At 41.7% G+C, this 26,201-nt stretch overlaps 1 protein-coding gene across 1 annotated transcript in view; it reads left to right on the forward strand.

Annotated features, from left to right (window-relative positions):
* The window catches only part of KIAA1217 (KIAA1217 ortholog), a 476,753-nt gene extending 459,116 nt beyond the window's left edge, over positions 1-17,637 (forward strand). The window contains exons 13-20 of the mRNA XM_042780340.1: positions 100-283; positions 4,141-4,304; positions 5,188-5,358; positions 9,616-9,735; positions 14,006-14,083; positions 14,196-15,800; positions 16,306-16,428; positions 17,137-17,637. Of these exons, the coding sequence (XP_042636274.1) occupies positions 100-283; positions 4,141-4,304; positions 5,188-5,358; positions 9,616-9,735; positions 14,006-14,083; positions 14,196-15,800; positions 16,306-16,428; positions 17,137-17,637 (2,946 nt within the window). The remainder of the gene's footprint in view (positions 1-99; positions 284-4,140; positions 4,305-5,187; positions 5,359-9,615; positions 9,736-14,005; positions 14,084-14,195; positions 15,801-16,305; positions 16,429-17,136) is intronic.
* Positions 17,638-26,201: the final 8,564 nt, after the last annotated feature.

Below are 26,201 nucleotides of genomic sequence, written 5' to 3' on the forward strand. Positions count from 1 at the left end.
CAACATTTTAACTCACCCTCCCCCACCTGTATGAACTCTCTAAATTATTAATTTTCCCTTCTGGTTTTTAAACTTTCTTCACTTCCTATTTTCCTTCAGAAAGCAGAAAGGAAGTGGGAAGAGAAAAGGCAAAATCTGGACCACTACAATGGGAAGGAGTTTGAGAAACTCCTAGAAGAAGCTCAGGCCAATATCATGAAGTCCATTCCCAACCTAGAGATGCCACCATCCTCAAGTTCACTGCCAAAAGGAGAAACTCCTGTGGATAAGTTAGAACTTTCTGGTAAGATGTGGTCCCATGGCAAATGTCTACTGAGTTGAATATGGGGACCGTCCTCGAATCAGCGTGTTGCCACCAAGTTAAACATGTGCTGGTCACTGTGACCAGTTTCTCACTTCTTAACAATCCTATAAAATTGAAAGATTAGAAGAGCAAATCCCCTGTGTTCTGTAGAGCCTCACTTCTACTCTTTATAATAATAGTAGGGAAACCGTATTCCTTTTTGGATGACTAGAACAATGCTCAATAGATTTAAATTCCCAGCTTTTGCATTTCCTGTGAGTTTTATGACACTTCAGAGTACCAGCTGGGAGAAGATGAGACCTGCATTTAAAACAAGGGCTTTTTAGATGCTACAGAAATAAAATGCCAGCTTTTATGAGACCTCGAGGGATATTAGATCATAAGGCACAATTACATTTTTTACATCAAAATTATTAGACTGTATATTTAATCAAGTAGACCATGAAAGTTAAGCATCAGTGTCAATAATAATATAAAATAACTTTAAAAATTCAGCCTACTAAATCTCCAACCAATTACAAGGCATGTGCCTTTTTTCTGATCTTAAAATTATGCAGAAAAAAAAAAAAATTACTTGCAGCCCAGTGTCTCTGCAAAGTCACATTCAGTGATGACTACTTCAGCAACTAAATTTGATTTTAATAGGAATCGCCATTTTTTACTCATATACTTCAAAGAACATTAAAGTGGGTATGTTTTATAACACTGCAATACTCTCCTCCCAGTTTTTCATTCCACAAAACTGCTCTAAAGCTCCATTCACTAAAAACTCTTCCTTCATCTGTCCTAAGTCTTTGTTTACTTCCTTGCTCTCACCTGCCAGCTGTGGCAGCCTCTCTAGGATTCCTGGAGGACCAGGTAACAACTGCCCATGAAGGGAAGGTCTCTGAGAAAGAAAGCTGTGCTCTCCTGAAGTTCCCCTGGAGAATTTCTGGTGGATCGAATTATCTACTTCCTTACATTTATATCTTGCTTAATTTTATTCTTAATGTTTTATATAGTTCTCGTAACTGTCACATCGTATGGTTGTACAACAAAAACATTATATTTGGTTAGCTTACTTCATTTGGGCTTTATATTATTTTCAGATTAAATATATATATATATATATATTTCTTAATTGCATTTATTTTTATTTTTTTAATTGTGCTTTGGGTGCAAGTTTACAGAGCAGAATTTGTTTTACATTCAACAGTTTATGTACATTTGATTTCACTCCTCATTGCCATCTCCAAGCCTAATCCACCCTCCTTCTTTCCCTTCCCTGTGACTGCCACATCCCTGTGCCCTTCTTAGTTATGCATTCCTATCTGTCCAGCTTTCCCTCCACGTGACTGGTGCCCCATGGTCAATTGCTCTGTATCTCCATAGAGTAGGTGGATCTGTCACCCTAGGTTGGGTATTCCGCATGTAAGTCGTTCTACTGTAGGGCTGAGAGCCAGTCCTTGGGAGTGAGTCCTCTCCCAGGCCTGAAGTGTATCCCAGGGCTATAGTCTTGTGGGTCCCACCAGACTCCATCCAACCAATAATTCTGGTCTTTATCAAAATTTGGTTTGCATATTTAAAATCAGTTTGTTTGTTTTTAAACACATGCTTAATGTTTTTCTCCCACAATAAAGATTTCACTAATATACCAGTTGCCATCGGGTCAACTCCAACTGATGGTGACCCCATCTGTGTCAGAGTAGAACCATACTCTGTAAGGTTTTCAATGGCTGATTTTTTGGAAGTAGATTTCCAAACCTTCCATCCAAGTGCCTCGTGATAGATTCAAACCTTCAACCTTTCCATTAGTAACCAAACTCATTAACTATGTGCATCACCCATGGACTCTCCAGTAACATACAAAACCAAACCTACTGCCATTGAGTCAATTCCAATTTATAGTGACCCTGTAGGACATAGATTGATTTTCCAAGGCTGTAAATCTTTACAAAGGCTGACTGCCACGTCTTTCTCCTACAGAGGAGTGGTGGGTTCATAGTAATTTACCAAACTCAAAACAAAACTCACTGCTGTTGAGTTGATTTGACTCATAGTGACCCCTCCTTGGGTTTCTGAGGTGGTATCTCTATAGAAGTAGATTGCCCAATCTTCCTTCCGAGAAGTGGCTGGTGGGTTTGAACTGCCAACCTTCCGGTTAGCAGTCAAATGCCTTAGGCACTACGCCACCAGAGCTCCTAAGTAATATACAGGTCACCATCAATGTGTAAGGGTATCTAGTATTACCTATAAACATCACTTTCTGTTGTTTTATTTGTTCTGTATATCATTGTTTTCATTTATTTGTTTACTAATGAGATAAAATTCTAACCTTGGGGTTTTAAAAACCATTTGTGTTTTCTTTTGTATGAAATGCCTGGCTATTAGATAATGAAGACAGACAGCTAACAATCAAAATAGATGAGAATCAAAGGGGAATTTGGGAGATTTTCACCCTCAGTCACACACCAAAGGAGAGTCCTGTGCACACTCCAAGCCTGATGGGCCTGGACAAATCCCTAGAGGGCCCAGGAAGCTGAGGCAACCACCAGGAGGCAGGCCTGTCACATATGAACAAGCTGTGTGTTCTGGTGCACTGTCATCCTAAAATCCACCTCTCTCATGCATGAGGCAAGAGTTGTTCTCCTGCAAATAATTACTTGCACTTAACTCTCATGATTTACCCAGGTCTGCATTACAACTCTATGTAGAAGCTCCTCAAATATCTCCTCAGGACACAACTCTGTCCTGATTTCTAAGAAAAACATACCCCTGGGAGTTGGTCGTGTCCCTGAAGAGAGTCCTGACAAAGCTCTTCTGGAGGCACCAGGCCCTCAACTTCTGGTTCTACTGCTTTTCTGAGCTCTTGGATAGAATCTCAGTGAGGAATGCTGATAAAAGGCGGGCAAGAGTGAGGCTGCTTGTTTGAGTTTTGATTAAGCAAAGTCTTTTTCTGCTTCCTGGGCATAGGTAAGCAGATATTTCCATCTCCTAACCTTTGGTGCCTACACAAACATAATTCTATAATTTCTGCATTCACTGCCTCCTTTTTATTAGAAAAGAACTTTTATCCAACCATATAAACATGACCAAAAAATCCACTTTCTCCTTAGCTTTGTTCTTTATTCCCATCTTTGTCCTATTTTCTATTTTATTCTGACGTTCCCTTCCTGCACCTATCCCCCTTCCTAAAATTATTTTTCAGACCAGGGAATGGAGGTTTCCAAGATCATGCAGAAGATTCTAGATTTGACTTTAAGATCTCTGGCCTTTCATCTCTTCAAGTAATACTCGGTTTTCCTGCCTAACAAGAAATCCATTTAATGATAGTAGCTGTTATTTGCATAGCATTTCCAATATGCCAAGCACTGTTCTAAATGCTTTCCATATAGTAAGCCATTTATTCCTCACAGCAGTCTAGTGGACAGGATGCTACTATAATCCCTGTTTCACAGATGAGAAAACTGAGGCACAGAGAGGTTAAGTAACTTGCATAGGGTCTCTCTGGAATTTACATCCAGACAAGACCCCAGAGTTGATGATACTCTCAATCCTTATATTCCAGAGGGAACAGAGAGATTTTTAAGTCAGATTGGGCCCCTAGGTGGTGCAGATGGTTTACACTCAACTACTAACTGAAAGGTTGGCAGTTTGAAACCACCCAGCAGCACCATGGACTGGTAATCGATTCCTACTCCATAACACATGGGGTCACTATGAGTCAGAATTGACTTGTTATCACCATGTTTAGTTTTCTGGTTTAAATCAGATTGTGTTGAGTTTATAGAAATACATTGGACTTTGTTGGCATTATTTTGAAAAGAGATTAATTTTAATGGCACACTGTTTTCCAGAAGACTCTCCAAATTCAGAACAGGACTTGGACAAGCTGGGGGGAAAGTCCCCACCTCCTCCGCCCCCACCCCCACGGCGGAGCTACCTTCCAGGATCTGGGCTCACCACCACAAGGTCGGGCGATGTGGTCTACACCAGCAGGAAGGAGAGCACCACTGCTAAGGTCCGATGGGCTAAGCCCTGGGAAAATGTCTCTGTGCTTAGATGACGATTCAGACAAGAACCTCTCTGTTCTTGTTTAGAATGCATGAGAACAAAACACCAAACCCACTGCCATCAAGTAGATTCTGACTCATAGTGACCCTCATTGGGTTTACAGAAGTAGATTGCCCCGTCTTCCTTTCACGGAGTGGCTGGTGGGTTTGAACCACCATCCCAGTGGTTAGCAGTCAGATGCCTTAGGCACTACACCACCAGAGCTCTTTTTGGAATGCATAGTGATTCAGAAAAGAAAATGAGAGAATCAACTAAACTAGACATAACAGAAGCACACAGATGGGGAAATGTCAGCCAATGTTACTGGATTGGACTAGACATCGGGAGTTTTATCCTTATTTGACCTTAACTCAGCAATATAAAATGCAAATCACAAACTCCTTCCCAAGCAGGGCATTATAAGATAAAAAATGGGAGTAGGATGTGGAAGCAAAAGAAAAACCGTTTTTCAAAGATAACCAAGATGGGGTTGCACGGTTGTGGGAGTCTATACAGAAAGATGTTAAATGAGCACTAGTTTCCACTTAACTTTGTAAGTTTCGTCTTTCATGTTAAATGCAAAATACAATTTCCATGGAAATGTAATACAGAGGGGCTCTCTGAAGTGCTCTAAATGTTGAGAAGTTACAATTTTATTATTAGTTGTCAATCTATTCACCAAAATGACATCTTGTGTAAATAAAACTCAAACTAAATACAAAGGGATAAGATAGCCTTCCAGCTAGATTTAAAAACATAGTAGGCTGTGAGGGAGCATGTGTTCTTGTGATCTGTCACTCTTAGCACCTCGGGAGTGCTAAGCCAATATCTGTGGTTTGAATGTCCCATAGGTAAGCAGTGAAGATCCTGGATTGACCCCACAGGCTAGAGTCACAAAATGTCCAACTGAGGAGCCTACAGCTGCCTGGACTCAAGCCCCACCCCCAGGCACTACCTCCTCCTCAAAGGATGAGGAGGATGAGGAAGAAGAAGAAGGAGACAAAATAATGGCAGAACTACAGGTATGTGGAATAGGTGGGTGACAGTAGCGCCTCGTCTTGCCATCTGGAGCTCTGGCCAAGTCTCTCAAATTCATTAGACAGAGAGGGCTGGCAAAGAGCCCAGTGGAGCAGAGGCATTTAAGCTACATCTTTGACCATGGCCTCTAATCCTCCAAGACAGCACTGACCTAGGCTCTTCTATACATGTGTTAGCCGTGACCATCTCACAAAACAACTCAGGAGAGGTTATTCAAAGAGTCAGTTGCAAGCTTTCCTAGCTCCAGCTGGAAGGATTTCCTTTCTTTTTTTTTTTTTTCCCCCAGTCCTTTTATTTTTCAGCTTCATTGGAAAAGCTACTAAGACAAGAATTACAAGTACCAGCCATCTTGATAAGGACTGGTTGAAGCCCATTTTAGGGGGTTCCCATTCTTTGTCTTTAATACTTAGAATGGCTGACCTTGACTCACGTGGTCTCCTGCATTGCTTACCAGGTTCCCTTTTAGTGTCAATGTTGTCTTTTCAAGTATTCTGAAAAGCTGAATGATTTCATTTACCATTTTCTTTGTCCTATTTAGGAATTGATACTTTTAGATTTTTAGTTTTTAACTAACTGGCATGGTCCACTCATACAATCAAGAGTAGGGTACAGAGTCCTCAAAAAGATAAACATAGAATTACCATATCCCAGCAATTCCACTCCTAGGTATATACCCAAAAGACTTGAAAGCAGAGACTCAAACAGATGCATGCACAATGATGTTCATTGCCGCATTATTCATAGCAGCCAATAAGTGGAAACAACCCAAGTGCCCATCGCAAGATATTTGAAACAAACAAACAAAAAAGCAGCAGTATATCCATACAATAGGATACTTTTGAGCCATAAAGAAAAAAAGTTCTTGTACTTGTTATAACATGGGTGGATAAACATTGAAAATATCCTGACTGAAATAAGTCGGACACAAAAGGACAGATATTGTATGATCACACTTACATGAAGTATCAGAATAGGCAAATGCAGAGACAGAAGGTGGATTAGTGCTGATCAGGAACTAAAGGGAGGAGGGAATGGTGAGTTAGCGCTTAATGAATTTTTTTTAACCTAAATGAATCTATCTGTATATCTATATAATTAAAAAAAAAAAAAAATGAGGTACAGGGGCTATAACCAAAGCTGATTCCCCATTCAAATTATGCACATGAATCTGCCCTAGGTTTATGTTCTAAGAATTTATCTAATCAGAGATATATACATAATTCCTACAACAGTCTATTCATAAAGTATTTCATTTTGACCCATGATTATACAATTTTTCCTTCAATCAAATAGACCACAGCCTCCATTAAAAAAAAAAAAAAAGACCAAACCCACTGCCATTGAGTTGATTCTAACCTGTAGCAACCCCCATTGGGTTTCCAAGGTGGTAAATATTTAAGGAAGCAGATGGCCTCATCTTCCTTCCATGGAGCAGCTGGTGGGTTCGAACTGCCAGCTTTCTGGTTAGCAGTCCAATACCTTAGGTACTGTACCACCTGAGCTCCTTACAGCCTTCCAAGGCTCCAAAACACCTTGCCTCTTCACACCACTATACTGGTGGTTTTGTGCAGGCCCACAGGGTCTACACTCTTCATTTGGAGCAGGGAGAACTTTAAAACCATGTCATCTTCACTGCAGCTGTCCTACTCTAGTTTCCATGGTAATAACTGCCAAAGGCTGCTTGGATTTTATAGGAGAAAAGGGCTGTTGGTTGATCTGTCACTTATGAGCCATTTGAAACCTAACTAAAATGAATAGACAGGCTTGGGGTATCCCTCAACCAATTAGATTGTGTACAGGCTTTTAGAATTGTTAGAATTTAATTCGTAGGGACCATAGATTTATAAAGTTAGTGGCTCATAAAACAGTTGAGTGCATGGAGGCATCTGTCTCTCAGTCACCCAGTTAGAATGCTCTGGCTGATGATACTGGCATGTCAAGACATTTCAGGCAATTCTAGGACCATATGTTGTAGTATCTGCCCCCAAATTACAGAGTCATGGTATGAATTATCATGGCCCAGTTTGGCTGAAATAGATGACAAAGTACTAAAAAAAATCCCACGGTTGCTATTCAATCCATTCCAATTCATAGCCACACCACATGTACATCACAGGAGAACTGCGCTCCAAATTGTTTTCTCAGTGGCTGATTTTTCCAAAGTAGATTGCAAGGCTTTTCTTACAAGATGCTTCTGAATGGACTTGAACCTCCAGTCTTTCGGTTAGCAGCCAAGCATGTTAACTGTTTGCACCACCCAGGGATTCCAGCAAAGCACTGGATAATTTTACATCTGTACAAAGTGAACATTCATTAATGATCAAGGAAGTATAGACCTTGAGGCTTATAAATAATCCTACGCTAGGCCTTTGAGAAAAACAGTTCATTTTCCATCCACGTACAGCCCCCCACTTGAGAACATTTACCTCTATTGAATACTAATATGTTTGATGCCCTGTTTTATTGAAAATTGTACAAAGTTGGGGTATGTGCCTTATTGATCTGGTTTTGGTACTTAAGCAATAGTGGTGAGTGAAGGGCTCAAATGCCAATCTATCCAAACCGCATTAGCTTTCCTGCTAGGATGAGGACCCAACCTGCTGAACCAGACATCTGCCCCTGGCCAGTGGCCATGCTGGGTCCTTTGCCTCTGAGGTAGGAAAAGGAAAGGTTGTAGCCCCCTTCCAGTGCAAGGAGTGAGACAACCTCCCATTCTCCTTGTCACCGAGCCTCAGAAGAAACTACGGGACTCAAATACAGGACTAAGAGCCCAAAGGAGGTGGCTAGTAGCCTTTTGGAGACCTGGGTGAGGATAAGCCAAACATCTCTGGAGCAAGCTAGGACTGTGTGTCAAAAAAAAAAAAAAAAAACAGCAAGAAGGACAAGTGAGGTGGGAACAGAGTGTATGAGCCAGAAGTACAACAGGAGATCAGAGGTCTCTAGTCATTAGCTACATTTGTATTTGGGGACTAGTGTTGAAATAGCAATTTGGGAAAGAAGTGGGTTATTGTTTTTACCTAAAGGATTACTTACAAATGACAGTATTTGACATTAAGAAAATATTAGGCAACTATTTAAGGTCAGTCATTTAAATAAGTAGTTTTTAAATCCTGGCTGCATATTAGTATTACTTGGGTTAAAAATAATAGGTCCTACAGCTCAGAGATTCTGACTTAATTTCTGGGTGAGGTCTCAGAAACAGTATTGAAAAACAAAAAACCACCTGGGTACCATGTAGCCTAGGTGGAGACTCACTGATATCCACGGACTCAGCTCTCTCCTCCTCTCATGATCATATCTTTTGGATCCTCACCAGATCCTCGCTTTGCTTTCTGCTCTATGAAACAGAAATCAAACCAGTTGCTATTGTGTTGATTCCAACTTACAGCAACCCCATGTGTTTCAAAGTAGAACTGAACTCCAGAGAGTTTTCAAGAGCTATGATCTTTCAGAAGCAGACTTCCATTGTGCTTCTCGGTGGATTTGAACTGCTAACCTTTCAGTTAGTAGCTGAGCACTTAACCATTTCTGCCACCCAGGGATTCCTGCCCTATAGACACAGCCTGTACTTTCTTGTGTGTCTCTTTGGGTCTGGGAACTGGACTCAGCAGGCACATAAACTGGCTATTGCCTCCTATAATGATGATCCTTAGTTTCCTGAGACTGGTCTGTGGGGCTCAGGCAGCTCCTAGGCCATGCAGAATCCTGTGGTTGCTAACATCATTTATTCTAAAACGAACATTGGAGCACATTAGTAGCTATTAGTATTTCACAGACTGAATCAGTAAGGATCACTTATTTTAAGACTTGAAGATTTAAAACGTCATGTTAGTTTTTTCTATCAATTCAATAATAAATGTTAAAAGGAAAAAAAATAATGTATTAAAAAAACTTTATTTTCATTCAATGTTTAAAACAAAAAAGTCAAAGTAACAAGCCCTTCTAAGTGCAACCAGGTTCCTTACTGGATAGGAGGAGAGAGGGTGTTATTTTTGCAGGCACTGTGCATCTTGGCATGGCCAAGGAAGGTAAGGATCCCTTTGCCTGAGTCTCATCCCCAAGCTGGCTTTGCAGACAGGAGGTCGAATAGGGAGCAGACTTTCACAAGAGGCCTCGCTAGCCACTTGCCTGCATGCAGGGCTCAGCTGGGGTCTCCACACCTCTGGATTCTCTGCCTGTTTCCTTCTGTTCTCCTCAGTGGCAGTTGGAGCCATGTTAACCTCAGTATTTTAATTCCTCAGGCATTCCAGAAGTGTTCCTTTATGGATGTAAATTCAAACAGTCATGCAGAGCAGTTGCGGACTGACAGTCACGTTAAAGACTCTAGGCCCGGGCCCACAGTCCCACCCAAGGAAAAGAAGGTAACGTGGCATAACACATTTGCCACATGCTCTTGACAGCCCTTCTTTCCTTGCTCTGATACTAACACAGCTTTCCTATGCTTGTCCTTCTGTGCCCTCCCCTCCTTGCTTCTTGGTCTTTTTTTTTTTTTTTGGAACTAATGGAGACACATGTTTGGGTTTACATCAAAGATATCTAGTTCAGGTTTCCAAGGTGAATACTGTGTTCCTGTGCACAGCAAACAATAGTATATGCAGACTTAAACAACATCTTCCCAAACTAAGGAGTGTGACAAATACCAAACCAAATCAGTTGCCACTGAGTCAACTCTGACTCTTAGTATGTGTATCAGAATAGAAGTGTGATCCATAGGGTTTTTAATGACTGCTTTGTCAAACATAGATTGCTAGGCTTTTCTTCCAAGGACTCAAACCACCAACATTTTAGTTAGCAGCTGAGCACATTAACTGCTTGCACTACCCAGGGGATCCTTTGCATGAGTTTCTAGAGCAACAATACCAAAAATGGAAATAGCAACCAAATACGTAACATTTTTTTCTTATTTGTAACATGTCTCCTGGATCAAAAATAATGGATGTTAAAAATAAGTGAAAGCCTTAGATTCAGAGAATCAACTACATGGCAGTGCTGCTGACGTGCCAACTTAATATTAGTGTATCCTCATCTCACTACTCACTGCCCTCGAGTTGATTCCAACTCATAGTGACCCCTTTTGAGTTGGCGAGGCGGTATCTCTACCGAAGTAGATTGCCCAATCTTCCTTCCGAGGAGCAGCTGGTGGGTTTGAACCACCAGTCTTCTGGTTAGCAGTCAAATGCCTTAGGCACTACGCCACCAGAACTCCAATATCCTCCTGAAACAAACAAATATGTATTTGTATATGTGTTTGAGGGTACCAAACAGAATTTTCTGTGAAGCCTTACAAATTCTTAAAGTGTACCTTCTGAGATATTAAACTAAATATAGATGAGACAATCTAAAATTACCTGAAGTGCTAAATATACTTTGCTGCACCCTAATGGTTTCAAAAAAGAGGACCAGGCTCTGAAAGAAAGTTTGTCATCAGTCCTTAAGTACTTCAAGGAGAGGACTTTAGCCTGAATGTTTGAATGCAAATTTAAGTTGGATCTAGAGCTTTTATGATCCTTGCATATAGGGCTATTTTATTTTATTAAGTCTATGTCTAAATTTCAGAATATAAAAGCTTATAATGACTTCCCAAGTCCTAATGTCTTTAAGCAGGAACTTATATTTCAGAATGCAAACTAAAACCAAACAAGTAGTCTGTAAGTATAAGCCCAGTGAGTTAGGTACAGGATCCTAACATCAGAGGGCTATGCTAACATAACTCTTTGAGACAATACAAAGGCATCCAACTCCCAGCCTCCAGGAGTTGGCTCCTGCCAGGGAGGCCCAACCCATTGCTCCCTGGTTCATGACACCATTAAGACCTTGTGTGATGCCCAGCACATAACTGACTATAAAACTGTTAATAAGAGATGTAGGGAGATTCCTGTGAATACATCTTTCTCATGAAGAGAACCTTCTACCAATTTGAATTGAACCCACAAAATCACATCCGACACTATTTCAGTATATGGAGCTTCCTTGTGTGGCCCTACACAAACCAACCCACGGAAGGGCCTGAGTTCCGTGCCATACCTAGGCCACTGTGGTCATTTCTGTCTGAAACACTGACTGGGAACTTGGGACTTCTCAAAGATCCTCTGGAACTATCATTGTCTCATTGGACAGTTTTTCTAACAGACTGGAAAGCTGAGTGAAATTCCTTGCTCTGTGATTAGAAATCCCTGTGCCTTGTATCCCAGTTAATGGGCAGGTCTCCACTGAGTGCTCACTTCTGTCTGGGAAGAATCACAGATTCTTATTCTGGATAATTATACCCAGAGGATTAATCTACTTCATGAAAACTACGAATATCAAACTTGTCCCCAAAAGTCTTTTCATTCTTAACTTATTCCTGGACTATATTCATCTGCCCTTCCATAAATCAAATGTTGTCTTAAAATTTTTCTCCCATCAGAAAGTTTCAGCCTTGTACTTCACTTTGATGCAATTTTCCTGTCTGTAATTTCAGTTTATTGTCCACATGCATATTGACATCACCTGCCAATTGTCTAAACAATCCACATCTCAGGGTCTATGAACAGATGTTAAGGAAGCATAATTCCCTTTCATCCAGATTCTTAACTCCATAAGACTATCAAAGAAACCATTGTGGGATCATGTGACAATTGTGACCAAATTACTCTTGATAAAGTTCACAAGCCTACACTTACTCTTTTTTCTAATCTGGTGATAAAAATCATAGGTCACGTAAACTTGACATTTTCATTTTAAGGGCTATATTTTGGAGTATCCTACTACTGTTGTTGTTGTGATGTGCTGTCGAGTCGGACCCAACTCATAGCGACCCCTCCTCGGGTTTCCGAGGCAGTATCACTATGGAAGTAGATTGCCCCATCTTCCTTCCAAGGAATGGCTGGCGGGTTTGAACCGTCAGCCTTCCAGTTAGCAGTCAAGTTCCTTAGGCACTATGCTACCAGAGCTCCCATCCTACTACTAGACAGTTGTAAAATGCATAGATTGCAGGCTGACATTCAAAATATTTAACAATGAGTATGGCATAGGCCCTGGCCAATCAGAACCAATCCCAGCCCTCACCCCCAGTAAATGGGACCTGCCAAATACCAGCTGTGCATGTACCTTTCTTTAGATGTTATGCCAGTTCTTCCTTTGATTCAAGGGGATAAATTCTCACTCAAATGTGATATCCTAAACTCCATGTTTATAGTTGAAAACATAGGCCGAGACCTCATTTTTTTTCTTCTTCAAACCTCTTTATAGATGTGTTGTTTTGTAAGCTAAATATTTAATCCTTCAAAAGAAATTATGTTGTCTAACTGCAGCAGCTTAATCGTTGCAAATGTTTGATGGTTTGTGGGTACGAGGGGAAGTTCAATAGGAGGGGTTTGGTGGCTAATGCACCCTGCATCTTCTACAATATTTCCATGTGATTAATGCTGACTTTATTGTTCGTGTGTTATTTCTTGAGTATGTGTGAACATTCTTTCCATTTTCAGCCAGGGCATTAGGATTTTTCCAAGTTGACTTTGGCTTTGCCTGGATTATTGTGCTTTGTTATTTGTAATTGCTTTAACCAAAGGGCCTTCATTGGAATTGTGTTCCCACCTTTCCTTTGGCTTCTACAGCAACAAGAAAGGACAAGTAGTGCTTTGGAAGGGAAAAGGCATGACTAAGGAGTAGTCTATGGCAGGGCTTGAAGCTATCGAAACACCTGTGCTTGAAAAGCTGTGTTTCCTGGTGAAGCACACTCGGTACCTACACCCTCATCATTGGAGCCTTAAGTACTGACTCATAGTGAGACTCTAAGAAATGTGTCTTCACCCTGGTCAGACAATGTAGAGAATGAAAGCTGAGTCAAGATGCTGCAGTCACCATTTGAGCATCCAATATCTGTTTTGTAAATGATTAGATTATATTTTGGCAGCATGATCACTGTAAATTTGGATGAGATCATCTTGGCTGTTATTAATTTGAAGGTTATTTTGATGCTTCTAACTTGGCAGTACAAACTACAAGTTCGTTTTAAATCTGTCATTTGACCAGAAGAAATAATGTTTTTTAATCTCAGAGTACCACCCCCAACCAATGCAAATGTCTTTATAGGACAATGTCCATAAAGGAGGCAGGGATAGAGCCGAAATAAGTAGCTGGAAGGGACATTCAGGATCTGTGGGTCTAGTTTGCAGGCAAGACTGAGACCCAAAGAGGTGAAATGATTTGCCCACAGTAACACAACAAAGGGACAGATCTGGGTTAGAATCAGAGTCTTCAACCTGCCAGCACATTGGGCGTCTTCCAGGCCCCTCCATTCTTCTGGTTTTAGATTCTGCTAAGCTCCCAATCAGATGTTGGAAAGGGGAAGCATTAATTCAGAATTAGTTCCTTTATTGTCTTAACTACTCCCCAACAAAAGTTGAAATCCTTGCACTATTTTGCTAATTGAGATTTTCATCTTGTGCAAACACAGGGCATTTTTGGAAGTTGGAGAACAAAACCACCCAAGGTAAACAGAGCTATATAGGCTTTTGGACTGGTGTGTAACCAATGTGCTTGGCCAGCATGTTTTGAAAGTGCAATTAAAGGAACAATTTAGTTATAGCCCACATACTGTGGGGGGGGATGTGGTTTTGTGGAGTAACATGTCCTACACTATCCTACCAGAATTTGGAATTTTTCCATGAAGACGTACGAAAATCTGATGTTGAATATGAAAATGGCCCCCAAGTGGAATCCCAAAAGGTGAGTTCACCAGATCTGTGTTTCACCTGATACTGTGCAGATTAATTAACTTCCTTTACAGATCCATTTCTGATTAATGTGTGTGGTTTCCCTCCTCCACTTTCCCTCCCAGGTTACTGCAGTGGCACTAAGACTTAGTGACCATCCCAAAGACAAGTGTGAAAGAGGAACGGAAAATAGTATTTCTGATTCCTCAAGAATATCAGAATATAAAGCTGGCATTTTACTGAAGGAAAATTCTATATCCACTAAAAGTTTGCTTCGAGACAGTAGAGACTATTCCCAGACAAATCTGTCTATAGGAAATTCTGATGTCTCTGGCATTAGTTTCTTAAAAGAAGGTGAAATAGGCAAAGAGCCTAAAGTCTCAGAACTGCAGAACTCTGCGCCTGACACGGAAAGTCAGAAAATGAATTATGGAAAGATAATGGCGATGAATCAAAAAGGACAAGAAAACACACATAAGTGTCACCTTCCCTCTCCCACTAGATTAACTGAATTGAGTATCCATGACGTCAGAACACAAGATCAAGAAGATTCCATGACGGATTTTGGGCAAGTTGTTCTGAGACCCAAGGGCTCTAGGCATGCTAACCTGAATCCTAATGAAGAAGGAGAATCAACATCAAGTCCCACAGAAGAAAATGCAACCTCAGATAACATTGCCTTCATGATCACCAAAACTGCTGTCCAGGTTCTGTCCAGTGGGGAGGTCCATGCCATAGTGAGCAAAAAGGGAGAAGATATACAGACGGTTAATATTGATGCCAAAAAAGAGCCAACCTCCCAACAAGGAGGGACTGAAAATGAAGAGCCAGTCGTGTGCCTAGACAAGAAACCAGTTATCATCATTTTCGATGAGCCCATGGACATCCGGTCTGCCTATAAGAGACTTTCCACCATATTTGAGGAATGTGATGAGGAATTAGAGAGAATGATGACTGAGGAAAAGATAGAGGAGGAGGAAGAGGAGGAAAATGGAGACCCCATAGTCCAGAGTAACCCTTCCCAAATATTTAGTAAGAAGGTTGCCTCAGCTAGTCCTAAGTCAAGACAGCAGACTGAGAGCACAGTACAGCCACACTGCCTGCTAGCAGACAACAAAATACCAGGACTGGAAATGAGTAAAACAGAACAGAGTCAGTTCAGCCAAGCAGATTCTCCAAATTCAGAGAGTAAGGGTGACATAGCAGATGAGCAATTTGAAAACCCCAAGAAAAAGTTCAAATTCAAATTCCCTAAAAAGCAACTGGCTGCTCTCACTCAGGCCATCCGCACGGGAACCAAAACAGGGAAGAAGACTTTGCAGGTGGTGGTCTATGAAGAGGAGGAAGAAGACGGTACTTTGAAACAACACAAAGAAGCCAAACGATTCGAAATCACAAGGTCTCAGCCTGAGGATGCCCCAAAAAATATGTTTAGGAAGCAAGAGCAGCCCAGTCTAGAGGACACGAGGCAGATTTCAAGAACTGACGAAATTAGGAAAAATACCTACAAAACATTGGACAGCCTGGAGCAGACCATTCAACAGCTTGAAAATACCATCAGCGAAATGAGTCCCAAAGCCCTCGTTGATACTTCGTGTTCTTCCAAGAGAAATTCTGTTGCAAGCTCATCCCACACAGCTCAAGAGGCCTCTCCCCGAACTTTGCTAGTTCTGGATGAAGTTCCTACAGCCCTAGAACCCCCCACGTCAATACCTTCAGCTTCACGTAAGGTATCTTGGTCTGATGGAAAGTGAAAAGACTCAGCTGCTTTCTTAAATCTGCCATAATCACCATTAGCCAAAGGTGTCTTGTGATTTAATTGCTTCCTTTCAGGTGGCTCTTTTTTTTTTGTCTGTTTGCCATGATCCGTCTCTCACACTTTCTCCCTCACCTTCAAACCAACAACAACTAGGTGTCTAACCGCTAATCAAGTCTCTGTTGCTGATTGGTGTTGGGTAAACGCAAGGATTCTGGGTCAGCCATTTGCTGTGTGAAATGATTGCTCTGGTACTCACATTAAAATCTGTTGGATCAGTAGTGGAGCAGTTGATTCTGTTTGATTCTTTGAATTAACCCCAGTGGTGTCTCCTGATGTCCATCTCCTAGATCTGTCCTGCATGTAGGGCTATGGCTTCTCACACTGAGCTTCTCTGCACACAGCGGGGCAAGCCTCTGGGACCACTCACTCACAGGCTGCTGGCCTTCTCTTCTCCCTCTCACTCTTCCTTCTCACAGGGCTCCAGTGGGACCCCACAGACGAGCAGGATGCCAGTGCCCATGAGTTCCAAGAACAGACCTGGAAGCATGGACAAACCCAGCAAACAGTCCAAACTGCAGGATCCCCGCCAATATCGTCAGGTAGTTTTACCTTAAACCCAATTTTGGATGGACAGTCTTATTGTTTAAGAAGCAAGTTGCTGACTTAGTTTATGTCAAATGATGTGTTTTCTTTGTAAAATATGGTTTAAGTAGACATCCTGGATCTGGGGGCGTGAAACGGTCTAAAGATCTTTGTTAAACTTTTCACCATGCTTTTGCATGCTTGCAATAAAACATCTTTTACTTTGTGACTCCAAATGTTAGCTCTTAACACCGTTCCAGTGCAGTTGGCTTTTGTTTGGTGAATGTAGTGGTTCACGAGAACACCTCGGGGAACACAGACAGACAAACGTGTTGCTGAACCGCCCTTAAAGTCACGGATACTAACGTATATGTTGACTGCATTGCATTAGAAGCACATTAACTCTCCATCATGGTACCACCCCCCAACACACAGCCCCAGTAATAATCCAGATGCATGGTCGACCTAGCACATGGTAATGGTAGTTGGAATGATGTGACTTCTCACAAATGCTCTTCTTGTTTCCTCTTCTGTCCATCCTTTGCTACGTACTTTGGGGGTCTCTACCAGGTCCAGTACAGCACAAGACTTAGCTAAGACCTTGAACTGTATATATTTTTTTTCTTTTATTTAATTATTCTCAGAAGGGCTGTGTTGCCAGGCCCTGTGGATTGATCATGTTACCAGCTTTCTGACAAACTGTCTCCCACCATCTTTATTTACAGGCTAATGGAAGTGCTAAGAAAGCTGGTGGGGACTATAAGCCTACTTCCCCCTCCTTACCTGCTTCTAAGATTCCAGCCCTTTCTCCCAGCTCTGGGAAAAGCAGTTCTCTGCCCTCTGCTAGTGGTGACAGCTCTAACCTCCCTAATGCACCTGCTACTAAACCATCGGTTACTTCTTCTAACCCTCTCAGCCCCCAAACAGGACGAGCTGCTCACTCTGCCTCCCTCATCCCCTCTGTCTCTAATGGCTCCTTAAAGTTTCAGAGCCCCACTCATCCAGGTAAAGGTCACCATCTTTCATTCTCACTGCAGACTCAAAATGGCCGAGCAGCCCCTCCTTCCTCCTCCTCCTCCTCCCCTCCCTCCCCTGCCTCCCCTACCTCCCTGAACCAAGGTGCCAAGAGCACCAGAACCATCCACACTCCCAGCCTCACCAGCTACAAGGCACAGAATGGAAGTTCAAGCAAAGCCACCCCATCCACAGCAAAGGAGACCTCTTAAAGGCCAAATCCTATTAGGCATAAGTTGGAGTTGTATTAAAAAATTCTTTTTTAACAGTCTGCAACAACTGTTTTCAAAAGAGAATGTAACATATTGCTGTATTGTTTGAGGCTTAATGCTAAGTATGTGCTAAATACTGCATTAATAGATTTCAGTAAGGTGGGGTTGTTTCTTTTTACTCTGTTACTGTTGTAATTCCATAGTGTTTACCACCTATATTCAATACCTGTTAAATGAAGCAAGCATGTGTTACGACAGGCAAGGTTGGTGAGAGAGCAGGGTGGGTGTGAGAGAGGAAAAATGTATTAGGCATGTAAAACGTACGATTCCAGAATTTTAGTATGTTTTGTATAAAAATATTTTTCATTACAGAGACTAGAAGTGATCAGAGAAATGCACAAGTGTGACTATACAAATTGTAAAACAGATACTATAATATTTCCTTTTATTTTAGTGTTATTTAGCTTTATTACAGATTTCTATTTTTGTCAAAAGTCATGGTTCCTTTCACGATCTTTTTTGCCAAAACATTTTGATACTATATAGCATTGTAGATTTGAAAGTAGTGTGCTAGACAATAAACCAATGAACTTCTACACACATGTGGAAGGCAATTTATCAAACATATTGCACTGCCATGGTAATTATGTATAATAATTTGCTAGCCCAAGCAAGCTAGTTTTCTTTGCTTTTCTTCTTTTTTTCCTTTTTAAACATTTTGGGATTCTTTCATTGTTTTCTTTGCAGTGTCAGACCCCTTCTTTGTTTTCAGAGACCTGGTAACCCACAGTATTGCATTGTGGATTTTAAAATGTACACTTCTGTACGGTTCTGTAAACTGACAAACTTTTGTAAATATATAAATAGACATAAAAAAATACTGTATGTGACAGCACATAGAGTAGTTTTCCCACACCAAAGTTAATTTTTATGCATGCTTTAAAATATATATATTGGGATGGGGAGAAATGGGACTGTCCATAAATTTTTAAAAAAAGCAACAAGTTTGCACAGCTATAGTGTTTTTGTAAATAAATGTATTTGTATAACACAGTCATGTAATATACAGAACTATAAGCAGAGACTTTGCAAATCTAAATAAAGGGCTGCATGCTTATTACTTTTTGTACCTTGTCACTATATCTACTTCCTAGTCAAAAAACAAATATTTATGTTACCAAGCCAAGTGTTTTGGGCTCTGAGGGCATTGTAAGGACCAGGTTACCACACTCACTCAGACACTGCTACTTTTCTGAAAGCTCTGTGGTATAAATGCAGCCCTAATAACGGGTTCCGGTTAGAGTCAGTGCAAGTGTAGGGCCTACAGATGTACCTGTCAGCTGTCTTCTTTGTGGCTGATTAGAGACTTTGGTTAATAGAAAGCAAATCTGGATGTGGAGTTTTTCTGCCCTTATTTACCACCAAAAAAAAAAAAATTTAAAACCCCACTGTCATGAAGTCAATTTTAACTCATAGCAACCCACCATCCCACTTGGGTTTTCAAGGCTGTACATCTTTACAGAAGCAAACTGCTCCCATGGAGCAGTGGTGGGTTTGAACAGCCCACCTTCAGATTAGCAACCAGATGCCTTACCCACTATGCCATCAGAGGTCCTTTTATTTACTAAGGTGTTCTTATTACTTTCTCTCTCTCTCTCTCTCTCTCTCTCTCTCTCTCTCTCTTTTTCAAAAATCTCTAGTAGAAGTAAAGTGAAGATTAAAATGTCTTTATTATTGTTGTTTTTGAGTTCTCAGTTTTAAAAAATACTGTCGGTACAGAGAGAAATGATACACTATGTTTTCATTTAAAAAGAATAAGAAGAAAAGGGATTGAAAGTAATACCAAGATGAGGAATGCATGAGAAGAAAAATCTGAAGAACCTGCTTATTATCTTTTTCACTTTCTGAATATTAACTTGCTGGTTTCACACAGAATGCAAATATCTTACTACTTTAGAAATTCAGTTGGTAGTGTTCCTGAGTCTCAGAGAGCTTCTCAGAAATATTTATGACTCTAATCATTATATTAATTGTCTTTATTTAATAAAGTCTTTATTTAAGGATAAAGGAGTTCTGGTGGCATGGTGGTTAAAGCACTCAGCTGCTAACCAAAAAGTCGGTGGTTCAAACCCACAAGCCGCTCTGCAGGAGATAGAGGAGACAGTGTACCTCCATAAAGATTCACAGCCTTAAAAGCCCTACAGGGCAGTTCTACTCTGTCTTATAGGGTCACTATGAGTCAAAATCAACTAGATGGCAGTGCGTCTTTGGGATATTTAGGTATAAAAGGTTCCAACATTTTAATTATGCCCCATTATGTCAACAACAATTACATTATGCTGAAAAAATATCTAGAGTAGCTAGCTAACTCATGACAGTTTATTTGCTTCTATTTATGGACAAGTTGTTGAGAATTCTTTGTAAGCACCTGAACAACAGATGTTAGCTCTGTTTATTCTGTTTAATGTCAGAATTCTCATAGCGATGGCAAGGAGCATTGTGTTTAGACAAACTTCACAGTCAGAAGGAACAGTCTCCAAAGGCCTTCACTCCAGACACTAGGTGTAAGTCCGGGAGTCCCAGGGCCACCCTTGCTTCAGACCAGCTGGCTACAAATTCAGATGTTCCCACCACTACCCTTGGGTTTGATAATTCCCTAGAATGGCTCACAGACCTCAGGAAACTGCTTAACTTACTATTACAGTTTTACTATAGTGAAAGTGTACAAATTAGAAGCAGCCAAGAGACACCTAGGGTGACGTCTAGGATTGGGAAGGTTCCAACTCAAAGCTGCTATGTCCCTGGGGAAGCATTATGCTCCCCGTGTTAGTGTGTGGCAGCGTGCACATGAGTACTGCCACCCCAAGAAGCTCAGCCAAGCCAGAATTTTTATTGGGATTTCATTACATAGGCATGATTGATTAATCATCCTTCACAGTTGAACTCTTTCTCCCCCAAGTTGGAACTGCTGTCACATGACTCAAAGCTCCAACCCTATAATCACATCATTGGTTTTCCTGGCATAGCCAACCCCCATCCTGAGTCATCTCCTTAGCATTAACTATCTAGGGGCCCGCCACAAGACACCTCAGCATAAATTATCTGGTATGGACCACCAGGTGGTCCACCATGAATAACAAAGACACTCCTATCACTTAGGAAATTCCAAGGATCTAGAAGTTACATCCCAAGAACTAGAGACAAAGGCCAGCCCAATTCTTTATTACACACAAGGTCACATAACTAAAGGTCAATTTTTACCAAATGTAGTGAAGGATAGAGCAGGCTCACCAACTAAGGGAAAACTCACCATGAATCTGTCTTTACTGACCCAAGATCCAGCAAATTATTATCTTCCATCCTCAGGACACTGGAGAGCAAACTACCAGAGTCAGGAGAAACTGAATCTAGGTGTGCTCACACTGCCTATGACAACACTTACCAAAGAGGCATCACAGTTCTTTTAATATCTGAAGTGCATACTGTTAGGTATGATGAGCTGCTGGATTTTTAGATGTCATTAAACTACTATTAACAACTCTTGCTGTATTATCTTTTAAGCTCATCATTCAATTAATAAATCATATCTGAAAAAAAATCTTAGAAATAAACCATCTGGGCTCCTCAGATTCATCCAACAGTTCAATCAACCAGAAATTACTGAGCATCTTCTGCACATAGGACAGGGCTCAAGGTGACAGTGAAGCAGTAGGGATTGTGGCTGTATGACACTGTCAGTAGGCGTAGCTGGCTGTAAGACTGTGTACATGCCTCAATTTCCTTATACACTAAAGAAATATAATGGTACCCACACATCACAGGGCAGGATCAGTGGTGGAATGCCCTGCTGGTGTAGTGCCTAAGGCATTTGACTGCTAACCAGAAGGCTGGCGATGCAAACCCACCAGCCACCTCAGAAAGATTAGGTCATCTACTTCCATAGAGTTACAGTCTCAGAAACCCAAGGAGGGGTTACTATGAGTTGAATAGATTCTATGGCAGTGAGTTTTTGTTTGTCTGTTTATTTGTTGTAATGTCAGGGGGTAGGGCCCAGGTTCAATTCCCAGCCAGTGCACTTCATGTAAAGCCACAACCTGTCTGTCAGTGAGGCTTGTGTGTTGCTATGATTTCTGAACAGACTTCAGTAGAGCTTGCAGACCAAGATGGACTAGGAAGGAAGACCTTGTGATCTACTTCCAGAATAAGCCCAAACCCTGTGGATTGCAACAGACTGATCTACAACTGATCCTGGTGATAATGCAGGACCAGACAGCATTTTGTGCTATTGTACAGGGGTCTCCATGAGTCAGGGAACTGACTCAACAGCAACTAACCAGAACAACTTCATAAAATCATTAGGAGAATTAAGTGAGATATAAAACTACTGCCACTGAGTCTATTCCAACTCACAGCAGCTCTGTAAGTCAGACTGACCTTATAGGGCACAGCAGAACTACCACATAGAGTTTCCAAGGCTATAAATCTCTCTGGAAGCAGAAGCCCTCATCTTTCTCCAGTGGAGTAGCTGTAGGGTTCAAAACCACTGACCCTTTAGTTAGCAGCCAGATGCTTTAAACATGGTACCACAAGAGCTCCTTAAGTGAGCTATAGATAAAAATTCTGAGAAAGCCTAATACATACTGATTACTCAATGAAAGTCAGCTAAGATTGTTGTTATTATCACTGTTACAGCAATGAGTGAGACACTCTTCTGCCCTCCAAAGGCTTATGGTCTAGTTGGAGAGGAGTAGCATGAACACCCAGAAGAATAGGCCCTGGGGTGAGTGAGGCTGCAAGGAGAGCAAGGCAAGACCTAACAGTTGGCTACAGGAGTTCAGAGAACAGATGCTCCTGGTGTTTCACAGAGTCACAGCATTTGGCCCTTGCAAGTACAGTGCTAAACTTTTAATAGTGTTAGAACATTTAAAATGCTGCTTTGATTTTGTCAATACTGCTGTTGTCTCTTTCCAAAGTAAAACAAACACAGTCTTAGAGAAAAGCTAAGTGCCTGGGATTATGGCTACCAAAGTGTAGTCCTTTTGTGAAAATGCATTTTCAGGCTTAGGGAAGGTGCCACCAAATGACCCCAACCCGGGTCCCTCAGATGGTGAGAGGTGCAGCTGGTGCCCACCCCTGATCTGAGTGCCAGGGGCAGAACCAATGAGGACAAGCTGACACACCCATAGGTTGGCCAACCTTCCTCTACCCCCACCCCTACAAGGCAAAGCCTAGTGAAAGCAACAGCAGCTAACTAACTTCCTTCCTCTCCTCTCCATGGCTCTGGAAATGCCAAGGCATTTGAGAGCCACCAGGAAGCTTTTATGGAGGGAATAGAAAGGAACTCTGGTGGCTAAGTGGCTAAGGCGTTCAGCTTTTGGACTCTTAGTCAGCAGTTCAAACCCATCACTATGATTCAGAATCAATTCAATGGCCGTGGGTTTAAAAGAATGAAGACTGCTTCATACAGGGTTGTCAGTGATTGCAAACATTGATATACGAGTGGATAGATGGGTGGACAGGCTGAATGATTAGGTTTGTTTATGCAGGGGGAGGGGGGGAGTGTGCCCATGACTATAGGGTTGTTTGTACAAGTGTACTTGTATGTTCTATAGGAATTTCCAGGTATATAGTACAGCTCACAAGGGAAAAGGTTGTAGTCACTTCTTGGCCACAGCCAACTACCCAAAGGGACCAAGTAGTTGCATGTGTGGGCTTGGGGATATCAAGCTCAACTGGCATGACATACTACACAACAACATTGTTCCACATCCCATTTTGGCGAGTAGTGACTGGGATCTTAAAAGCTTGCAGGCAGCCATCTAGATGCAACGATGGGTCTCCCCTCATCCAGAGCAAAGAAGAATGAAGAAAACCAAAGATGCATGGAAACAGTTAGTCCAAGGGACTTGTACAACATGTGATCTTCAGCCTGTATGACTATGAGACCAGTAGAACTAGATGGTGCCCAGCTACCATTATCAACCACTTGGAGGGCGATCTATGTAGGAGATCCTGGATAGAGTAGAAGAACAATGTGAAACAAAACTCAAAATCATTAGAAAAAAAAAAAAAAGACTGGGTTGGCTGGTCTGATAGAACCTGGTAGAACCCCTGAGACTATGGCCCCTAGCTGCCCTTCAGGTCTGGAATTGAACCCACCCCTGTGGCTTCCAGTCAGACAAAAAGTCAGGCATATAAGCTGAACATCTCCATTAGGTAGATATACTCCTTGGAAAGATCAATCATGGGAGAATAGATGGGCTGTGTATGCACAGGGAGATGGTTCAGCGGGGCAGCAGTGCATGAGAGGGAAGGACAAAGGGAAGAGGTAACTATGGGGAGGAAGTGGGAAGAGAAATGTTGCACTGTGGGAAACTGCAGTCAATATCATGAGACAAAGTGTATGCAAACTGCTCTATGGGAAATGAATTTGCTCTGTAAATTTTCACCCAGATCACAATAAAAGCTAAAATTAAAAAAAAATAAAGAATGAAAACTGCTTCAATTGAAAATTCAAAAGGTAATTTAGCAAAAGTCACCCAGTAATATTGCCCAGGAATACACATCACTGGTCACCTGACAACCATGCAATCCCTCCTCCATGCTCCTGAGAAGCTAATACAATAAATAAAGGGATCCCAGAGCCCCTCTGAGGAGAGGGTCCAAGCCCCAATCAGGGCTAAAGTCTATCTAGCTCTGGCACCCACCGTAGAAGAAAAGGGTCACTGTGAGAACCAAGAGGCAGCAGGATCAGGTTATAGTCAAGATCCTCTGCCAAGAAAGTAGGAAGGAAGTGGGAAGATGATGTGGTACAGAAAATCCCCACAATCACTCCCTCTTCCAAGTGAGACTCAGCGCAGTTAGGTAAAACAGATACAAGTAATGATACTGGAGTTATGAGCAACTAAGGAGAAGTAATAAGGTATTAGAGTCAGTGAATGCAAAGAAAGAAAGCAGGTTAAGTGGGAAAAATAGGCAGGCCCTTCCAGCCTGCAGAGATGGAGAGGAACCATTAGCAATGCAAAAGAGGTCCACAAGGAGGGAAGGTAGAGAAGGGAAGGGGGAGAAAAAGCCACCATGGAACCCACAGGCTCTGGGGAGTCAGAATAGCCACACAGGGAGTTTTTCTAGGTAAACTGGGGCTTTGAGGGAGAGTGATGATCTTACTGGGAAGTGGATAGAGTCCACCCCCACCCCCACCCCCCGCCTTGGCTTGGGCTGATGCAGAGTCCAGAGCAGAGTAGGAGAAAGGGAGGAGAAGTGCCCTCTGAGTAGGTGGAGTCCCAGAGTGGATGCACGGCAGTGGGCTTAGGCCCATCTCCTGGAAACACTTTGTGGTTTGGATTGAATCTGGGATTTATGGCTTGTCAGTCCACCCAGAGAGGGGTAACACTCTTTCCTTTGGGGCTACTCCTGGATTTGAACCAGGAGATTGATTGAAAACTGGGCGCCATCTTCAGCAGAGGCCCCCGAAAGGAACCAGCCTGCCCTGCCCATGCCTGCATTGCTGACTGAATTATCTCACCCCAAACATGGAAAATTCCTGCCTTTCTATCCTTAGGTTTGCTCCTGGTGTTTTTTTTCTCCCCCTTCTCTTTTTCTTTTTCTCCCCTGCCTCATTCAATAGGACAAATATATTAAACCCTCCACTAGGCAACCATACCTACCACACAGAACACCTCACCCAATAGACTGTAACACCAATAGCTCCTATGCCACAAGATCAGTGACAGATGGTAGACAACACCTGTTTCTCCTAACATCAAATCCTCTTCACAACCAACAGAGCCCTGCACCCACATCCCCACCAGTGATAACACCAACACAGAGAGAGCTGGAGAGCAACCCAGTACAGGCAAGTTAATAACCTAAGAAGTACACTTGCTACACACTTCTAGATATAGTAAAACAAAATCTGGGTGAAACAAATCAATACATAGCCAATAATTAAAGACAACAACTTCAAAATGCCTAGGAAATGGCAGACACCCTCAAATCAAACAAAAAGCAAGACAAAAGAATAGAAAAGTCCAGAGTAAAGAATTATGTCTTAGAAGAAGAACAATCAATAGAACTATCTGAGAAGGAATTCAGAAGGTCTATTTATAGGACCCTCCAAAGGTTAAAACCCACCAGCCACTCCTTGGAAGGAAGGTTGGGCAATCTACTCCCATACTGATATCACCTTGGAAACCCAAGGAGGGGTCACTATGAGTTGGATCTAACTCAGTAACAGTGTATTGCGTTGTGTTGCCAAGAGTTCAAGGAAACTATAAACAGAAACAACGAGAAGACAGTACCCTGGAAGAATTCAGGAAAATCATTCAAGAACAAAGTAACAAGATAAATACACAACTAGAACTCATACAGAAACAGCAATTACAAATCCAGAAGATGAACACTAAAATTACAGAGTTAGATAACATGGTGGAAGGATGAAAGAGTAGACTCAAATTGGCTGAGGAATGCATTTCCCAAGTAAAAGACAAATCCCTTGACACCAGCCTGTATGGAGAAAAATCAGAACAAAGATTTAAAAGAAATGAAAAGAACCTAAGAGTTAT

This window comes from Orycteropus afer, unplaced genomic scaffold (assembly GCF_000298275.1).
Source record: "Orycteropus afer afer isolate SDZICR_OR568_19922 unplaced genomic scaffold, OryAfe1.0 scaffold00035, whole genome shotgun sequence".
Taxonomy (NCBI): domain Eukaryota; kingdom Metazoa; phylum Chordata; class Mammalia; order Tubulidentata; family Orycteropodidae; genus Orycteropus; species Orycteropus afer.